This window comes from Dromiciops gliroides, chromosome 2 (assembly GCF_019393635.1).
Source record: "Dromiciops gliroides isolate mDroGli1 chromosome 2, mDroGli1.pri, whole genome shotgun sequence".
In the NCBI taxonomy this organism is placed as follows: Eukaryota; Metazoa; Chordata; class Mammalia; order Microbiotheria; family Microbiotheriidae; genus Dromiciops; species Dromiciops gliroides.
Window position 1 is genome coordinate 238,964,761 of NC_057862.1, and position 21,324 is coordinate 238,986,084.

General features: G+C 35.3%; 1 protein-coding gene across 5 annotated transcripts in view; it reads right to left on the bottom strand.

Annotated features, from left to right (window-relative positions):
* Positions 1–21,324, bottom strand: part of RBM25 (RNA binding motif protein 25) — a 53,977-nt gene that overhangs the window by 16,281 nt on the left and 16,372 nt on the right. For 2 of the 5 annotated variants that reach the window (XM_043982720.1, XM_043982721.1), the window contains 8 exons: positions 18,496–18,545; positions 13,471–13,638; positions 12,791–12,848; positions 11,249–11,409; positions 8,827–9,045; positions 7,306–7,359; positions 6,975–7,058; positions 3,166–3,452 (listed from right to left, as the gene is read on the bottom strand). In XM_043982720.1, coding sequence (XP_043838655.1) covers positions 3,166–3,452; positions 6,975–7,058; positions 7,306–7,359; positions 8,827–9,045; positions 11,249–11,409; positions 12,791–12,848; positions 13,471–13,638; positions 18,496–18,545 — 1,081 coding nt within the window. The remainder of the gene's footprint in view (positions 1–3,165; positions 3,453–6,974; positions 7,059–7,305; positions 7,360–8,826; positions 9,046–11,248; positions 11,410–12,790; positions 12,849–13,470; positions 13,639–18,495; positions 18,546–21,324) is intronic. The other 3 variants (XM_043982722.1, XM_043982723.1, XM_043982724.1) reach the window with 3 other exon arrangements.

Below are 21,324 nucleotides of genomic sequence, written 5' to 3' on the forward strand. Positions count from 1 at the left end.
CCCTGGGTAAATGACTTAACTAACCCTCATTGTCCCCCCCCCCCCCCAATAAATAATAAAAAATTTTAAGGAGTAATTGGGAAATGTAAATATTTTTAAATTTACAAGATAATTAGGAATACAATGTAATAGATGTCAATTTGTGAATTTCCATTTAAGTTTGACACAACAGCTCAATTCCATTATTTTACAAATAAACCTAAGGCCTAGAAAACAGAAATAACTTGCCTGCAAAGTCACCAAGTTGGTAAAGAACAGAGATGGAACCTAAACCAAGATCTCAGATCTCCTAAGTTCAGCCCTCTTTTTACTATTGATTCTCTTCCTTATTTGAATGATAGTATAATTAGTTTAATGATGACATTTTATATATAAATCATAGAATAATAGAAATAAGTAACTTAAATAGTCAGTAAGTCAGACTCTAAAAGTAAAAAAACTTAAGTGCACTCCTACTTTAGGAAACAAGCAAAAACAATAAAAACACACACAACATCCCCTCCCTGAAATTTAATAAAACCAAAAAACATACTTTCAGATTATGTCTTATTTTTTAAACTTCATTTATAGCAATAGGATAGCCATGATAATTATTCTGACCATTAAATGAGGCACTAAATAATCAAAAGTAGATATACCCGAATCTGGCCAAAGACACTTAACACTTACTAGCTGTGAGACCCTAGGTAAGTCACTTAACCCCAATTGTCTCATCCAAAATTTAAAAATAATAATTTAAAAAAAAAAGGAGATATAACTCAGTACACTAAAGCAAGTAAGTTCGCTGTAAAAGAACTTAATCAATCATGGTTTGAGATGGGAGAGAAGTTCTGCTTAACCCTGAATTGATAAGTCAATTAGTCAAAATATCTTAATATGCAAACATCTTCACTAGGTTTTTACTATGAAAATCTAGGTAGACATCACAACTTTCCTATCTAAATAAACTACTTATGCCTCAAAACAGATAATGTAGCTAAAAGGTTCTGTAGGTCTCTTTAAATCCTACCTTGCAGAAGATACTAAAAACAGCCTTTTAAAAGTAATCGGTATTAATATATTGATATATTAATCATTAATATATTAATTTGGGGGGGGGGGCCAGGGTAATGAGGGCTAAGTAACTTGCCCAGGGTCGCACAGCTAGCAAGTGTCAAGTGTCTGAGGCCAGATCTGAACTCAGGTACTCCTGAATCCAGGGTTAGCGCTCCATCCACTGCACCATCTAGCCGCCCAATATATTAATATTAATAAATAATTAAAATATTAATTCTCTTAAATACTTAACAGCTTAAAGCCACAAAATGACAATAACATATATCAAGCTGTAACTTGGACTAATTAATTCTTCTTTCTTATTCTACAAGGTTAAATTACTGTAAATTTCAAATTATAACCACATTGGAAGCCTTCTGAAAATGAATACTTGTTAGAAATTCTTTCTTATTCTCTTGAAGCTGGGTATAAGAAAAAGAGGCATCATGAGAAAAAGCAAATGTTCTGATAACAGGAAGACGTGGTGGGTACCTTTCTGAGCCTCAGGCAACAAGCCTGCAAAATACCAAATTGACAAGCCTAAAGACACTTTAAATTCATATCTTCTCATACAGATATATGAAAAAGCCCTAATGGATAACCTCTTTACAGTATAAAAGTGTGAACTGAACACAGAAATCACTTTCTTATTCTTAAATACAACTCCCTTCTTATTTCAAGATCCTAGGTACCTTGCATATGTTGTGCTGACCTGGGGTTGGTTTATGCATTTAGAAAGATCTGATTTGTGTAGTTTAACTTTTATTTATGGCATAGCTGAACTAGCTGAAGTACTGAGTTGAAAGTCAGTAGAAAGGTAATTGCTATTGATGGTTGGACAAAGAGACACAGGGAGTTCAGCTGTAAGTAGCTCTTTTTCTTATCCACAACACATCCCTATTGCCTTATATGAGATTGATGTTTAATAAATGCTTGTTAAATGGAATTAACTTAAACAACATGTATTTGGTTCTTTTGTCACAGGTATTAACTTTCATGGAAAGGGGACCAAAGAAGTTAATTCCTTAGGGTTAATTGTGTACAGAATTTCCTGAATTCGGGTTGACAATGCATTATTTTAATAAGCGATTAGAATCTGAGAGATCATGATGAAGTGGGCACAGAAGTGAAAACCAAGAAATCTGAATCTTTCTTGGTTCCTTCACTAATGTGAACTGAACTAGAATGTTCAATTTCTTGGCTTCCTGATGTGTCAAATGCAGAATTCTAATAGATAACTGTTAAGACCCATTCTAACTAACAGTTCATGATTCAAAGAGCTAAAGTTTAATGCCTCAGGAGCCATACCTACCTATTTTTATTTTATTCTAATGCCAGCTAAGCCAACAACGAGCTACCTGAATTTAGAATAAAGTAGTTAGTTGCCTTGAACTCCAATTTTCTAATAAGTAAAATGAGTGGATGACCTCTAATATGTTCTTTCCAACTTTAAAATTTTGAAATTCAAGATAAATAATTTTGTCATACACAACTCCTCTTTACTAGTGGGATCTGGTAATTGGTCATTTGTTCTTCATATTTAAAAAATATATATTAGTTCAATGGATAAGTCTTTAAAACTCCTCCAAAAACAAGCAAATCAATGTAAAGACTCTAGGTTCTGATCACCTCTGGAGAAAAATTGTATATTAAAATGTAGCACTTGAGATGAAAGCCTATTCTCTAGCTTCTGCTTCTGAGTATCAAAGCACATGGAATATGGTAGGAAAAAAAAGGAATGCAGAAACAATCACGTGGTTATTTATATGCATATATATGCACATATATACTATGGAGGCAATTCATCAGTAAGGCATGACTAACTGTTTGTCCAGCAGTTAGGATGGGTTGCCCTGAGCCCACTATTACACGGCCAAATCTACCTTATAACTATATACATAGTGACATATTACAAATGTAGCCCAACTAGAGATGAGTTTGTAGTGATGTAAAAATCAATCTTGCTCTGAACTTAACCAGCCCTCTTAGGAGATCAGATCCATGACTTGGGAATCACTAACCCAAGCTCTGAAAAGACAACAGAAAATAAATTGAAACCAAAAAGGTGAACACAACATGCCTTTCCTTTGTGGCATCAGGAAACACCCTCCCCCAGTCCCTTGGACTTACCGGGATCGACTCCGATCTTTATTACGGTCTGAGCTCCTTTCCCGGTCCCGGTCTCGGTCTCTCTCTCTCTCCCGGTCTCGGTCTCTCTCCTTGGTCCGGTCTCGGTCCCTATCCCGCTCTCGTTCCCGCTCCCGTTCCTTCTCCTTTTCTCGTTCACGTTCTCTTTCCCTTTCTCGTTCCCGTTCTCGCCTTTCTCGTTCCCTTTCACGTTCCCTCTCTCTTTCTCTCCGTTCTTTCTCAATTTCCTGTCTCTCTTTCTCCTTTTTGCCTTTCTCTTCTTCCAGTTTCTAAAAACCAATAAGAGAACTTTCAGAATTAATTCTTTAGCTACGGGATTCAGATTTTTCCCGGCGCAACGCCCATAAATGGGAATGGATGCACCCACACCAGTGGTGCTTTAACATTAGATATTTAACATGTCAACTTTATATCTTATAAACGATAAATCAAAGTGCAGCAATCACAAGACTAGAATTCGTGCAAAAGCCTAGAAACTAAACAGACCAGCAATCTCCAACCTTGGATGCTGGGAGATTGTATGAGTGTGGCTGGCCTTTCAGTAAGTCCATAATGGCTACACTGCAGGTAAAAAGCATGGTGGTTCAAAGCTGAGACAAGCCTCCAGAAATACAATGAATCACTCAGCACTCGACTCCAACTGTACTTTGTGCAAATAAATAACTATAAGGCAGTTTGAAAACTGGGAAATATAAATGGTAACCCCAAAGAACTCCCAACCCAGGAAACACTAAAACTTGGGGACTTTGGGAAAGAATGGAAATAATTTATCAATACCACTACAAAACAACCAGAATAATTTACTGTCCTCTGGTTTTCCCACCCTCCAGAAAGCTGTCTAGCTAGATCCAGGCTGTACTGTTATCTACTCTACTCCCACCATTACAAGATGGACAGCCCACCAAATATCAGAAAGGTTGGAAATCACTCATTTCAAACAGAGGCTAAAAAGGGTTATTTGCTACAGTTTTGTTGAAAATGTATATAAACTATATTTTTCCATTTAATAAAATAAAAAGCAAAGCAACATATCTATGCCCAGAATTCCTATAAGACAATAAAAATACATCAAGATAATGACAAATCCATCCTTGGAAGCAATTGTTGTGTGTTAACTTACAGATGCTGTGCTAGGACATGGACCGCCAACACTGGATTAACCTTGCCTATAAGCTATGTTTCTGGGAGGAAGAGCAAGTACATGGTTCACAAATAAACCAAATAACAAAGACAAAGTTTGTCAACCTGACAGATTGCCAGTGCACCACACGGTTTTTACACATACTCAGCAGAAAAAAACCCCAAACAGGAAAAAAAATAAAAACAAAAACAAAAAAACATGTTTATCCCTTTGGCTCCATGTTTAGTGCCACTGCAATGAAATGAAAACTTCAACAATAAATGTACATTTTTCTTTTCTTCATCATGTAAAGCATTTAAAACAACTTTAAAAAGCAATCTTACCTCTTAGACACTCTTCCCTCTTGTCCATGGATCAGAGAACTGACAGAGAATTATGAAATAAAGCTAATTCACAAGGGATCAATCTATCCAGCCACTGTGCCAGTCTGTATTTAATGTGAAATACAGGCAAACCCAGCACCGGATACATTGAGATTACAAAAGGAAAAGAATATAAAATGACAGAAAGCTGACAGAGACGAACAAAACTGAAATCCTATTTAAAGGGGCAAGGAAATTCATCCTTTAAAAGATGCTAATATCAAGTATAATTTACGAGATGGGGCTAGACTAGACTATGTGAAAACTCTGAAAGTAAACTTACCTCAATTTCATATACATATATAAAATGTGTTTAAATACTGAGATGAGGGATACTTACAGATTATTTTAGCTGTTCCAATAGTATTTCTTTGGTAGCATTCCTGGATTTTTCTCCTCAAAGAACACTTTATTCAGTATACTAATTCTTTCTTTAGAGTATCTTTTGGCTTATGTAAATTAGGCTTAGTTTTTTAGGACTCATTTCAAAAGTTTTCTTCTTGCAAAGCCAATGAAAGAACAGACAAATCTAATTTATAAAAGGTATTTATCTAATGGATTTCTATAAGATAAAAGCTCTAGAGAAAAATGAAATGGGGCTAGGAACAGAAACACAGATGTAGGAAAGGAACAGAAAAGAAGAGGTAAAAGAATCATCAATCTTACCTTGTGTTCTCTTCAGACTCGTCCGTGCTGTAAATGGACGCCCCCTGCCACGCTGATTACCCTGACAGTCTGTGCTTATTTAATAAACTCATACCAAAACATGCAAAGGTTCACTGTGCTCATTACTTTGTCACTGATGTTCCAAAAGACCCCTTTAACCATACCACCCAAATAAAGGAACAACCATTTTTTTAATCTTTTTGGAAATCCAAAATAGTCCCCAATGAAATATGTCTAAGGCAGTAATATGCCCGACAGCTTCTCAAACTCTGAAGCATATATATTTTAGATTGATTTTTTAAACCACATGATTTTATCATAATAAACTATTGACACGACAGGGATTATCTAACAAATCAATGATGACAAAAAGGGGGGGATGGGAGGGGGAAACCACACACACACTTCTATAACATTTTCACTCTTACTTGGTCCCCAAACTTGAATGCTATACTTTGTTTAAAAAAAAAAAAGATTCTTCTCTTATTTCCCCAATTTTTCATTCCCAAAATTAATTTTGGGAGAAAAATAATGTTTCTGGTCTTATTCATAGTTGCTGAATAAGGCACTACAAAAGTGAGGCAGGGCTAGACACAATGGATGACTTGGATCTCTGGGGTTAAACCATTTCACCAAATTCCAACTTTGAATTTTGTTAAAACAAAAACCAAAAACCCACAACATGACTATGTGAAGAAAAAACACTTCTCAACATTTTACTGCTGAGTTACTGGCTACTCGGTCCTAGGGGAAAAGCTAGTACCATCTTACCGCTTAAAACATTAGAATACATTGCATGCAGAAGTTGCTTTTCACGGTCCATAAGCATCACCTTCAAAACCAGAAAACATTCACAGATGCGCTAACATTGAGAAGCTTTTGTAGGCAAAGCTTATAAAAGGGATTTACTATGCACAGATATTCATTTCCAAGCCAGTTACCCCTTTGCATATTTTTCTGAGGGGGCATCCATAAATATAATAAAAAACAGAAGCTCATACTTACATCCTATTCCTTGTTACTTTCCAAGCTGAGAGTTTCATCTTGCATTAGTCACCATATGATCTCTATCATAATGGTGGGGGTCAATGAATAGATTAGCTTTATGGGAATTTACAGTTCTTCCATGCATCTAAATTTTGGTACGTCTGGCAACCACTGACCTAGTTTAAAATTTTTCCCCCATCTCAAATTAAATCTATGCAAATAATAACCCTTAAATTTAGCTCTAAATCAAACTGTTTTCTTCTGATTAAGCTACAATTGCCCACAGAAATACACGAAAGTGTGTTATCCTGCTGCCCCCTTGAACTGTTATAAATCCTGAACCTGATGTTTAGGTTGAAATTTATGGAAAACAAATATTCTTTATTCACATTAAAGTGAGATGACTGCAGAGCAATCATTAAATAGCTGAAAGAACTAAACATAAAATGGACAGGACCACTTTAATGCGGTGCTGGTCTCTGGTTCTTGTTTTCTATCTATATCTCTATTATACCTACTATAAATATAATTTTTAATGAATTCTAATGTAATGTTGATTTTAAGTGGTCTTTTTTTTCTTTTTGGATTCTGCAAAAAGTCTAGTTTGGTATCAAGTGCAAAAACAAGAATACTACCTTGTGTGTGTCTCTGAATTTACTGATCTCTCGTGATATCAGGTCTCTTTTGTCTTCTTCCATTTCTATAGCGTTTATGTCTTCCTAAAAGACAAGTGGGACAGGAGGGAAAAAAAGAATGAAGGTCAATCAATATCAATACAAAGAGACAAGAGAAAAGTCGAAGGTTAGAGGTTTTGTACCAGTCTTGTAAGAGAAAAAAAAAAGCCCTTCTGCAGTATCAAACCTGACAATCTGATGTTAATGAGTGAAAAATCAGATGGACAAGAGTCACAAATCTGGCAACTAGCAGTAAATATAGTCATTGTCAAAGCCTACAATGTAAACGAACCTTGGTGATGAGTGGATAAGGGATCAGTGGGGCCACTGGAAATCTGCGGAAAATCTGCGGAAAAATCCACGAAGATTTTTTTTTTTAAAAATAGAGTTCACACTACTCTGAAAAACAATGTTCTGTATGTTTGTACTGTAAGCAATACTGTATTGCTGTGATATCATTTCCTTGTCAAAGTTATTTGATACTAAAAAATAGACTTCACTCACTCTCCACACCTCCCCCTCCCACAAGCCCTCCCCCCTCATTCAATGGAACAGGGAGGGACTCAGTGACTAACATTTAAGCAGAAATTTTCTCCTGATCCCCCTCCAGGAAACAGTGGATGCTGACATGAGCAAACTTCTCCCATAAATCCTTCCATATGGCAGGTTTTCTTTTTTTCCCCTCCCAACCCAAGCCAAATGTGGAAGCTTTTGAGTATTTTCCTCCCTCTCCATTAAGGGAAGGCGTGCTGAGGGAGTCAACCTGACAGTCCAGCTTCCACTGGGTCTTTGAGAGAACCCAGGGGCCAGCACTCCCAGGGCCTGGGCAGCTCTCTATTATATCTGCCTTTTGAGGCTGGATCAGAAAGAACTGACCAAGGAGAAGGAAGGCATTTAGCCACAGAGAAAACTACTCAAGATCATCTGTGAGGTATTGAAATCCAAAGAATAACATAAACCTTAAGTGTGACTTGGTAAATAATCACATTATAAAGGTTTTACAGTGCTTCTAAAATGGCATAAAATACTATTCATGCATATAAAGTATTTCCCATAAATGTAGATAAAATTATTTCCATTCAACGTTTCTCAACAGTATGCCCAAAGAAAAGGGTAGGAAAAGACCTGAATATTTCCTTTTCAACCTGGATTTCCTATTCCTCAGACTAACTGAAGTGGAGAACAAAGTAGGAATGTGACACTCAAGACCCTGGGGAGGAGTGTTTCATCTCGCGCTGCTCTTTCAAATTCCTCCAGCTAGATAGATGTTCAACAGCATTATTGTCCGTGGAGGGGAATGAGGCAAGGTTTCTAAAGGAAAGGCAGCTGAAAATTAAAGGTGAGTGAAGATCCTCAGTGAATGAGACCTGGTTTCCCGCTTGGAGCAGAGAAAAAAACAACCATGAAAAGGGGATAAGGCAAAGTGAGATAATCTCCATTCTAAGATCTTTAAGGCCAGCCCCCATAACAGAAAAACTTACTTTGCACATAATCAGTTATTGGTTTACCCTTCATCACACAATTTTTAAAAAACAGAACAAGAAGGGTGACCCCATACATAGGCAGAAGCCTCCATGCCAGTGTATTTCTATCACAAAAATATGAAATTTGTGGTCACAAAAATTAGGAAGCCAAGTTGGTAAGGCATGATAGAAATAAAGTAATTAAAAGCTTACTATATTCTGATATAAACACTAATCAGTTTCTTTTCCCATCAGAAGTTTGGAATTAGAGCAACTGTATAAGATAACAGAGATCATAAAAAGTAAATTGAAGAAATAAATCTGTTTTGTCCGAAATCAATAACACATACGTCCTCCTTCTTTTCCTTTTTCTTCTTCCTGGGGTGAGAGTCAGATTCCTGGGAGGGGGCATTGAGCTCGCTGGAGTATTCCCGTATTAACACTTCAATGGCCCCTTTAATGATCTGATCTCTTCTTTTTGTTTCTTCATCTAAGGCTTCATCCTCATCATTTGTAGTCTCTGGCCTGGCATTCTTGGGAAACAAGGCAAATTCAGAAAAATCACCAACCTAGAAAATGAAATTTATTTTGAAGCAAGAGTTGGTAAAACCCAGTGTTTTCTCCAAAACACTTGTCTGGGAGTCCTTGGGTGCAGCGCTATTTCTGTTATCAACTTAGCAAAGCTAGGCTTTGGTTTAATGTCTAAGATTTTTTTGTCTTGTCATTTGCTTCCCACTTCTTTCCCCCTTTAATACTTAAGAATCCTGGGACCTAGCCTACCACACATAAATCAAGTCTCAGGACCATCATTCCATATAATTTGTGCACAATTAAAAAGTTCCTACAATATGGACCCTTACATTTTCTTTCTTAAAAATAAGGCCAACAATAAAGCTTTTTTAAAGAACCAAACTCTCCATATTTTTCTTAAAAATCACTGTTTAAAGACCATTGTTTAAATTCACATAGTTAAACAATATAAATCAATACTCTCCTAGAGTTAGTATAGTCTTCAATGTAGACCTAGCTATTAAAACTACTTCCTTCAAAAAAACCCAAAAAAACCCCTATCTCTGTTTCCCTAATCTGCACTTGAATCGGATTTGTTTCACTTGTAAACCTATTGGTTAAGGATATAATCTGGTTTGTATTGTGCAAAAACTGATGCTTATTCAATTAGTTATGATTTTTAAAAATTAAGAATTAAAGAAGTGATAAGTAGTATAGATGAAAAACACATTATGTCTACTGTACTGTTATTTCTTAAAAGTATCAAGTACCAATCAATTTACCTGCCCTACACTGGTGGCTTATGGTCACTGTCACAGTTATAGCCAAAAGCCATGATGCTGTCCCTGAATAAACACTTTGATTATGGTGCCCTCATGATCCACAACTCACATATACATGTCATTTGATAAAAGTCAGACTTGCAGCTCATTTTCATTTAAAAAAAAAAAAGAAGAAAAGGCTGTAACTAGTTAATCATTCATTCAACAAGCATTTACTCTAAGCACCTACGGTATGTAAAGTGCTGTGAGAGATAAAAAGATAAAGACTACAGATTTTCTAGTAACTTGAGCAGAGAATTGTTTCTCAGCTGGAGAATGTCCTTCCATAACTTAACAATTCTTTGTTATTATGTGTATCCTAGAAGCCATGGCTGCAAAGTCAAGGAACTATATCACTGCTCAAGTCAATCCATAACTAAATGATTTCCTTAAGATTCATGGGTTTACATACAACATATGCTAATGTTTGGAACATCTAAAAATGAGGGTCAGTGAAACACTTTCATGACCAACATTCTGTATTAGTTAAGTCATACAATGAACTCATTCCCACATGCCATGGACTGAGAGAGAAAAGCCAGTAGTAGTAGATTAAGAAAAACAGACAAATGTGTAGAAACCCTAGGCCCATTGGCTACATGCAGAACGTTTGTATTTTCTTAGCTCATTAACAGGATGGTAGAAGGAGCTCAACACTCCTAATGGGCAGGTATAATATAAGTATTAGTGAGCTGAAGCATTATTTACATACAGGTTGCCTGATTTTGGTGAGTTAAAAAATGCATTTATGTTTACAAGGCTGGGTAAAAGACTGTAGCCAAGACTGGAGAGCAGGCAATATAATCACATCTACTATCACAAAAGAAGTGGAACAGAAGAACAAGGAGATGGTTCAAGTTTCAGATTGCTCTCCCCACCACACACACACACCCTTCAAGTAAAATCTACTCAACATCCCCACTTCATAGGGTACCTTAAAATGCCCTTGAGTAAAGTCATCCACCTACTCACCTGGTAAGATTAATACTTTATGTCAGACAAGTAGTAGTAATAGTAATGATAAAATAAGAACTACAACAATTCACATCTTTAGAACCTGTATACTTCTATAAGGGGAGGAGACAAGCTGCTTAAAATTGTGTAGGTTTAATTATAATTTGTACTTACTTACAAAGCTGTCTTAATGAATTAGTTCTGTTTGGAATAGTCTGTACCAATGTTTTCTCTGGAAAGTTAACCTTGTCCAGCCTCCCCTTCCTACCTTCATCCCAACCTGGAACAAGCAAACCAAGAGTCATCCACCCACTGCGGGCGGATAAAATATTTAAAATATTTGCATACTTTTTAAAAAGTATGTACTTTGGTCATAACCATATATCATTATCATCTATTGAATTCCTACATAAAAACTTCAAGAAAAGCAACAATTCACTCCAAACAGGACAGCTGACCTACTGGAGTGACCCACTGAGACACATACCCCATTGGACGCTTTCCTCTTCGCTTTCCATTCATCTAACTGTGCCTTAGTCTTCGCATCAACTTTAACTAAGAGCTTCTTCTCACCAATCTGAAGATCATGCAATAACCGAAGAGCACGGAGGGTAGATTCAGGTTCTTTATATTCACAGAACCCAAAGGCTATAACAATGGATATGAAGAAATATGGGAAAATAGCAATGTATTAATGAATACCAGGTTAAAAAAAAACATTATGCATAATTAAAATAAACTTCTTATGGGCATATGCTTACAGTTTGTGGGTTTTACAGTTCCCTTTTATGGACTCTTCACTATTCATTAGCATCTCCACCAAAAGGGAGGAGAGGGGAGAAGAAACTCAAATCAGACAATTTACTATGTTAATCTCTGATAAAATTATAGTTGGAAGCTAAATTTAATGACTTAAATGAGGGTTTGATCTCACTCTATGTATTTTAATTCATACTATCCCTGTTCCCCACATTATTACATAATAACTAAGGGTTAACTGCAGTTTAAATATAAGGAAAATAAACATCTTTCATTTGGGAAAAAAAGGAGATAAAATAATTGTCAAAACACTCAACGAGTGATAGGAAAATTCTATTAATTCTTTTTAAAGGTAAAATGAAATATTTTGATTAAAAACAAAAAATGTATGCTATTTTCTCAATTTAAGTTTTGTGGGATTTTTAAAAAACCATACATTTCTTTTTATTGATAGATCAACTTTAGTATCACTACCACCCTTCTTAGGTGGTTGGGTTTCCACTGAAAAGTACTGTAAAAAATTGTTATTTGAGGTTTTTATTTTGGTATTTTTTAATAAATTTTAATAAATTCTGGCCATCTTTGGCCAGAATTTTCTCAAAAACCTCAGTGAGCTCATTGGCCTGTGCTCTGCAAACCGCATGGCGCTCCACCCACTGGTTGTAGCCATCAACACGGCGCTGGCAAAATTATAAGGATTGGAAGCCCAGTGAGGGCAGTCATGTGACTGTCAGAATTGGCTGGCTGCTCACTACAACCAGTGGGTGGAGTGCCGTGCAGTTTGCAGAGCCCAGGCCAGTGAACACACCAAGGTTTTTAAAAAAATTCTGGCCAAAAGATGGGGTCATAAAAACCTCAAATAACAATTAATTCTTTACAGTACAAAAGTCTGTTCACTTTGGATATATGCCAAGAGCACCAGGAAATCCTGCTGCTGCTGCTTTTCTTTCTCATTAATGCCATTCTGATCATGAAGACCCTGTTTAAACCCCCTACCCCTTTTCTAACAGGTTTCTGAGACAGGACAAAAAATACCAAAATAAAATTATCAAATAAAACACCAAAACAAACTGACCTATTGTTTTCTCTTGCCTCCACCTGGATGTCCTGATTCCCCTTTCCCTGCCACCTAGTTCCAATCCTCAGTTACTCCCTTCCCAATGACAAACCAGACAAAGACAGCTCCCATAAAGAACTGTATCCATGCAACATAGCAAAAGAAGTGAATTATTCATTTAACTTACAACAAAGGCAAAAAAAGTTCATCTACCTTGAAGTTTTCCAGATGCACCTTGAACTCTTTTCCAGCTCAAAACTAAACCACATTTCTTTATGAAAGGAAAGAAAAGAAATAAATGTTATTTATAAAATCAACTAATTTTTGATGCAAAGGTTACATTTCCAATATGACTAAAATGAAGAAAAACAGGGGAAATGTATAAGGACTTACTTTAATAGAATTCTAAGAGATTCAAACTTTTTGTTAGGTAAAACAAATCTAACACTTGCAAGAAAGGAAAAATAAATTTTGCTACATCTTCATAGAACTATATAACCTTGTACAGACTAACCATTTTCACGAGAAATGTAAAAACCCAAACTTTTACAATTAATGTGGCATTTAATAGTTAAAAATTTGTTTTAAAGTATGACATAAAAACTAAACAACTTTCACAATCATCATTTTCAAGAATGAAGTATTGAAAAAGAGCTAATCAAAAGAAAACTAGGTTTGAATATCATCTCTATGACATAACCTATGGGACCATGGGTCAATGACTTAATCTTTCAAAACCTTCATCTCTGTAAAATGGTTATAAACAAAAAGAAAAAATGGTTATAAAAGTTATACTAGCTACATCACAAGGCTGTTTTGAGGATCAAATGAATATATAAATGGTTCATAAATATGACCTATAACTATTAGCTGGAAAATATTCTTCAACTTACGGCTAGGAGCTGCCTAATTAGCATGTCAGAGGCTTTCTCAGAAATGTTGCCCACAAAAACTGTAGTCGTGGGCCCACTGTTTTCATCATTCTCTTTGTTCTTTAGGCCTGGATGGTCTTTTCTGGCTCCCAAATGCTTTCCAACCATGGACACAGTGGGCACTAAAACCTAAAAGAGGAAAAAGAAACAACAAAATGGAAGCTTTGTCCTTTCAAGTAACTGTCAACCAGTCTTAATATGAACTAAAGCAAGAGATTTCCAACATAAGATACTTTTTATAGCTATTATTACTGTTTTATAACTAGTTAATGTCTTCCTAAAACCCCTATGGAATGTTTATATCATTTTTTCATTAAACCAAGCATGTTGTTTTCAACAGAAGTTGTGTATACCTCTGGGAGCAGGTCAGAATGAAAAGTTAGAAGTAGAGAAACACAAGAAGATAAAGAATGTTTGGGGATTTTTTAAAATTTCTATTAATTCAGAAAGAAACCACAACTCATCTGACAACCTCAGGTTAATTTAGTAGTTTAATTAGGACCGTACAAGCAGTCCTCCGAGTTTAAAAAGAACTATATTCACCAAAGGGATTGGTGCAGTCAGTCCCTTGCCTCCTATCAGATTACCACGCCTAGCTCAAATCCTGTCAATTTGAATCCTTGGGGGAAGGCATTTGGGAATATTAGAAAATCTCCAACAGAAGTGGAAAAAGGGAGAACATGCAAAAACAAAAAGCAAAAACGGGCAGCTAGGTGGCGCAGTGGATAAAGTGCCAGCCATGGATTCAGGAGGACCTGAGTTCAGATGTTGCCTCAGACATGTGACACTTACTAACTGTGTGACCCTGGGCAAGTCACTTAACCCTCATTGCCCCACCAAAAGAAAAGAAAAAACAGATCAAGAGATTTGACTCCAGAACTCCCTGCCTCGTGTCCCGCCCCCCCCCATCCCTCCCGTAGTCTAAAATTATAGGAATAAATATTCTCTCATAATCGGCCACTTTATAGATCATTGCGGATTAAATTTCAGACTATGTTCCTTTTAACACTAACTTTCTTTTAGTAAAATGACAATATTTGTACTACCCACTTCATAATGTTGCTATGAAGAAAGCATTTTGTAAAACCTTAAAACACCGTGTAAGTATGAGGTATTAACACCTGGCTGAAAACAGCTGGACTGAGAATGGAAACTTTAATTAGGAGAGAAGGAAAGGTGGGTAATTCTGGAGTTTGTAACAAGTTATATTTTTAGAGAATGGGGAAACCTGGGTAGAATGCCACAGTTTAGGCCAATATGAAGACACTGAACACATGAAGAACCAGGGAAAGGTATATAAAAGGTGAATGTGAGGGTGCTAAAAGAAAAGTTTAGCCTGCTCCTAAATATTGCCTAGTGCTGGTTCTATGATCAGAAAAAATGGAGGAAACTCTTATTTAAGTCTTCTACTCCCAGGACCCAGAACTCTGGCTAGGACTGTTAGTACTATAGCCCAGTTATGTCATAAGCTATAAACAATGCATTTTTAAAATCTGGCCTGGAAACTTAACCATCACTAAGAATGTTTCTTTAGGAATAAGTAATCCAAGTTCCAAGCAAGCCACTTTGAATTTCAGTTACAAATTAAAGACTGATGATACACAAGATTTCTAATTATTCATGTTAATATGGAGAAGATTTGGGGTATTATTCCAAGCAATGAATAGTTTAAAACTCTGTAGCAGACTGTGTCTAATAATTAGAAGAACTTTTACACATCATAACTTACAACAATACAGGTTGAAACAATATTCATAGTTAAGGGGAAAAGACTGAAGTCAAAATCCACTCTGGCAATGATTCACCAAAGAATTTTAAAGGGAAACGGGAAGGTAGGCATAACAATTGATTTGTTCAATTAGTATTTGCTGAATCTAATGAAATGTTTAAACATGAAGCAGGTAAAGAAGGTTCTGAGGAGAGGAAAAAAGCAAAAGAGGCATTACAAGGTTATTATTTAAACTGTTAAGACTTTACCTACAGCTCCAAAATAAACAGGATTCTATTTTTTTCTATTAGGAAAATTCAATTTAATCCATTTTCCCCTATAAAACACAAATTCTTGACCGAAATAACTTTCCTATATATTCTCCACAACTCAGACATGGGTTTCATTTTTAGTAGGTATCATTATACATTATAAAGTACTGATTTTATTATTTTAGTTTTATTGATACCTCTGAACAGCCTTCTATCAAGGAAGATATTCTAGTGAGAGCCAGCAAAAAATGCTGGGGATCTGAAGACTTGGATTAAAAATCCAGCTTGGGGGGGGGAGCGGGGCGGGGCGGGGCAGCGCAGCTAGGTGGTATAGTGGATAAAGCACTGGCCCTGGATTCTCAGGACGACCCAAGTTCAAATCTAGCCTCAGACACTTGACACTTTCTAGCTGTGTGACCCTAGGAAAGTCACTTAACCCTCGCTGCCCTGCAAAAAAACAAGAACAAACAAAAAAAACCCAAAAAAGTCCAGCCATGCTAATTATTAGCCATTAGCCATGTAAGCTTGGAAGACACTGTACCTAAAATCTAAGAACCTAGGTTTCAATCTCAGCTCTTCTACTTACCTATATGACCCTGGCAAATCATTTAGCCTCTTTGGGCCTCAGTTTCCTGATCCATAAACGGAGAGGCTGGACTAAATAAAGGTGACTTTTAGTTCTAAATCTATGATCTTATGACTATAAATCACTTCACCAATCTTAGCCTCAGTTTCCTCACCTGTAAAATGAGGATAGCAGTGCTTATACTACCCTATAGTTCATAGGAACTGCTTTGGAGATGGTGAAGCACTTTATAAAAACAAGCTACTATTATTCTAAAATTATAGCTGCCATTTGCAGGAATTTGCACTGATACGATATATACTAAATTATGAATAAATAAACCTAGTGTGATGAGTATGTATACAATAGAATCCTTCTTCCTGGGGTTCACAAATTTTCTGTGTCTTACTTATCCCTTTACTATTTTCATCCATTTCTTATTTATTTCTTTTCTGAACCAAATAAATCATGAGTTTTAGCTTTCAACAAACATCACTCATTTATATCAACATGGAAAAAATTCTTATTTGTTCAGCATGGGAAAAAACAGGCTCAAAATCAAACTAACTGTCTCAAAGCAGTGGAAAACATATAGCCTGTAGGCTTCAGCCCGGAATCTTTGGATTTGGAAAGACATAAAAAACTGTTATCCTACCAAGAAACCCTCTGATTTTTTTTAATTTGTGAGAAGTCATAATTTATGGGCAACAAATTATGAGAATGAACTTTAAAAAAAAAAGAATTTAGTTATCCAATAAAATGTACTAAGCTAATCTGATTTAATGATATCTAATTGTTATTTTGCTATTCAAGAAATAGGTATAAATAATAAATACTCCATATATAATCAATATTACTTTTTCTAGTCAAGCCAAGAATTTCTGGGATTAACTGGGGAAAGGAGAAGAATTGAACGGGGCAGAAAGTTGCTCTAAGGATAATGCTAGGTGCATATTTCTTTTTTCTAAATATTATTTTATTCTAATTGGATTTGTGTGCAAGTGGGTATAATTCTTTTTTTTTTTATTATGGGGCAATGAGGGTTAAGTGATTTGCCCAGGGTCACACAGCTAGTAAGTGTTAAGTGTCTGAGGCCAGATTTGAACTCCTGAATCCAGGGCTAGTGCTTTATCCACTGAGCCCTCTAGCAGCATCCCCCTCATGCATATTTCACAGTGAATTTGATTTTTCCAGAAGAGGTCACCTGTGACACAAATTTTCCTTTTCCCTTCTTCCCTTACCCATTTCCTCTCTGGAGGCTGAGATCTACTAGGAAAACAACTATCCTTTCACTTAAGCCAAGGTGGGTAGGTTATGAGAAATTATTCATATCTTCACATAATTGATTTGCTTTGAGGGAATAAGAAATGTTTACTTTAGGGCAAGGGAACAGTGATGAAGATGAATAATTCTGGAGCATGGAAAGCTATGGGAAAGGGCAAGCCCGGGGTGGGGCAAAAAATTTGGGGGGGGGGGGGAGAAGGGGAGGGTTGTGCTCTGGATAACTAAGGCCCTAGGTCACATTACGGAAAAGGAGAGGGAAAGGAGAGAGACAGAAAGAAGCAGGAAAGGAAACTGTGGTGGCACAGAGGTAGCCAGAACCATATAGACCAATGTCCAAGACAAAAACTATCATTTCACCTTCTTGGAGTTTTGTGCATCAGGACCTTCCCACCCATAGTAACACTTCTGACTGTGAAGTGAAAATCAGCCTGGAAGCAAGTCATGACCCCAGAACTCAGTATACAGAGCACACAAAAGGCATTCATGGGAGTATTTTATGCACATGCATTAGCATATACAATTTGGCATCCGAATGGTAGAGTGTTGGACTTAAAAGTCAGAAAGATCTGAGTTCAAATATTGAACTTACTTTAAATCCTTAGAAGCTTACTTAGCTGTGTGACCCTAGGCAAGTCCCTTAACCTCTCAGACACACTTTTCACATCTGTAAAATGGGGATAATAACAGCAACTACTTCACAGGGTTGTTGTAAAGATTAAATTAAATAATATGTAAAAATAAACTAAGACCTTAAAGTACTACATAAATGTAAACTATTATTATATACCTTAACACAAATTACTCAAATAATTTGATACAAACTGATGACAGTTTTCAGTTAAGAATTCTAATTATTCTTTTTTCAAATAAAATTTTAAGTGATATTTTATTTTGTTCTTGCCTAAATTTCCCCTTGTAGCCCTCTCCACTCCCCTCCCAGAGAGCCATACCATAATAAATAATTTTTTTTAAGAAAAAAGAGGAAAAAAATCAGCCAAACTGATGGATCAATATATATATATATAAAACCAGACAATATATGCAATGTTTCTAATTATATTTTTAAAATGTGTGTAAGCACAACAAAATCAACCTAATTTAACAATATTTTTAGCTTAAAAGAGTACCCCCTACTCCTCCTTAAATTTTATACTTACAGTTGGAGCAGGAGTCATAATGCTCATTGGTACAGGAATCATTGGGGTCCCTAAGAAAAAAGGAAAACAGAAAAAAGTATCATATCTGTAAGATTCTTAGAAAGTGAAAGTCTATCTTTATTACATGCAATGAAAATATCACTCAGAAAATTAACACACTACCCAAATTTTATATATTGTGTGAAATATAAGTAACAAAAAGGTGGCACTCATACAAATGCTATCATTTTGAATGCAAGTTGATATCAGGCAAGTCTAAATGGCAGTACATGCAACAAAAAGCTATTTTTAAAGCAAGCAGAATTTTACAACATGCACAGCTTTCTCTGTAAAAACTGAATGAAATTCTGCATTTTTTTTGTCAATTCATCAGGTTCAGCAGATCCCCCAAAACTAATGTTTGGTTAAATTAACTTATTTCATAAATGTGAATTAACTTATGTCTTAAAAGTAGTTCTAGTACTTTCTTTTCTTTTTTTTTTGGTGAGGCAATTGGGGTTAAGTGACTTGCCCAGGGTCACACAGCTAGTATGTGTCAAGTATCTGAGGCTGGATTTGAACTCAGATCCTCCTGACTCCAGGGTCAGCGCTCTATCCACTGTGCTACCTAGCTCCCCCCTAGTACTTTCTTTTAAGTTAAAAAAAAAAAAGTGGCCACTGAGAAATTAATTTGGACTAACTAAAGAGTATAGTATTCTATTGTATCAAATAAAAATCATGCAAACACTGAGATTAGTCTAAAAGTCACTAACAAAGAAGAAAACTTTAGATTTTACTTTGTCTATGATCTGTTTTGAAGGCATTTGGTATTTCTTATAAGCCTGCAAAGGTTATGACAGATCAAGTTTATTAACAGACTAATATCCATGAAGAATCAACAAATTAGTAGATTCTATGTTGACATTTCTGTTCTTAACATTAATTTAAATGATGATTGCTACCTTTAATTAGGGGCTGTTAATAAATCAAAAAAGTTTTAGTTAAGGTCTAGCAACATGATAAAATGTTCCAAAGTCTAATTTTTAAAACCATCCATTTGGTGAACAATCAAGTTAACAATAATCTAACCTGTAACATAAAAAAAATGCAATAAAATGACCAATACAGGTTTCAAAGGATAAATTATGAAACAAGTGGGTTTGGGGGGAGTGTGAAGGTCTAAAAATACTGAACGTCGCTGACAATGACAGACAGGGTTACAGAGTTGGTTGAAGTGATTATTTTTCTTTGTTATAAAGAAAGGATAGCTCTATAGGGGAGGGGGTTATATTGAAAAGTGTTTTGGGACAAAAAATAAGACATCAATAAAACTTGAAAAAAACAAAAGTATACACTATAAATCCAAGTTTAGAAGGTTTTAAAAATATTGCTTTAAAATAATCTAAGAAGACTTTTAGTTATTACCCTGACCATTTATGCTAAGGATAATTATGTCAAGGATTCATTTCTATCTGAGCCTGGTCCAAATTCTTGCATTTCTGTCTATAAATGCAAACCAGAAAATAAGATATAAATAAGAGAGGCTTTGTTCACTTAATTCATTTTATAAAAATTAATCCATTAATCTGTTTTATAAAAATTTTCAATGCAGTTCAAAATAACGTCTAGAATTTTTATGAAATTAGGATTTCATGGTTTATGACACTTTTCCAAATAAAACCCCAAAATTAGAGACCAACTTCTGAACCTAAGTTTTTCATCTTAAAACTTCTCAACCAAAAACTTCTAAGAAACTACAAACAAAAAGTAGGATTGCTTTATATCACAATAGCTTAAACATTATTCTTTCTTTCACATGTAAGCTTCATACTTAAACACTAGTCATAAAATATAAACAATAGTCATAAAATGTCAGTAGAGACTGAAGGAAAAATTAATTTCCTCTTTCTTAATAATCTAAGAATATTAAGTGTATGTTTCCCTCTCCTACCCTAATTTTACTTGAAATAACATTAGTAAGTAAAAGAAATTGTGCTTATTTCTCAAATACAACTTCAATATATTAAGAAATGTCTTAATACTTCAACTAAGTATTTTCTACCTTTTGCATATAATTGCTATAATAGATTATTACATTAATTGGTAGCATAATCATACTGACTGTACAATTCAATCAGGTACTACAGTTTTGAGTTACATTAATTTAGTGTGTTAGTTTTCTACATTTTAAACTATTCACGATGTACACAGCAACCAGCTTGATGATAATTCTATAGTTAGAGACCACTTAGGTAAAATTTGTTTCCCAGAGGAAATATGATTTACATATATTGTCCCCCTGGAATTGAAAGTGTAACAGAATTACCGCTATCTAAATGAAATGAGAATGACTTCACCTTCTAAATGGAAGAGGAAGACTGGACATCTGGTTTGGGGGTCTGCTGACCCACAGTATAAGAAAATAAAGTTCAACTTTTTTTTCTTGAAAGAGAAACATGCCCTACTTACCTTCTATTTCCCTTTTAAATTTGGTATTGTGTTCATCAGAAAAATACATTACACTTAATATTTCTCCTCAACATCTCAAAGGGATTTAAAATTTCTCATTTGTCTTAACAAAAACACTGTAAGATATAGAATGAGTATTTACCTAGACCAGGGATATTTAGGTGCTAATTCCCCAAAGGTCATCTTTCTGTGATTCTGAACAATTAAGCTGGAAATTATATCCAGAAAGCCCTACTTCTCAATATGTATGCATCCAGAACATTACTATTAAGTACACTTCAAGTACATCAGGGCTTTATTTAAGAACATTAGGATTAGGTCTACCATTAAAATATCCATTAAGGTTAGCTCAGAAAGAACAATTTTAATTACTAATTGGGA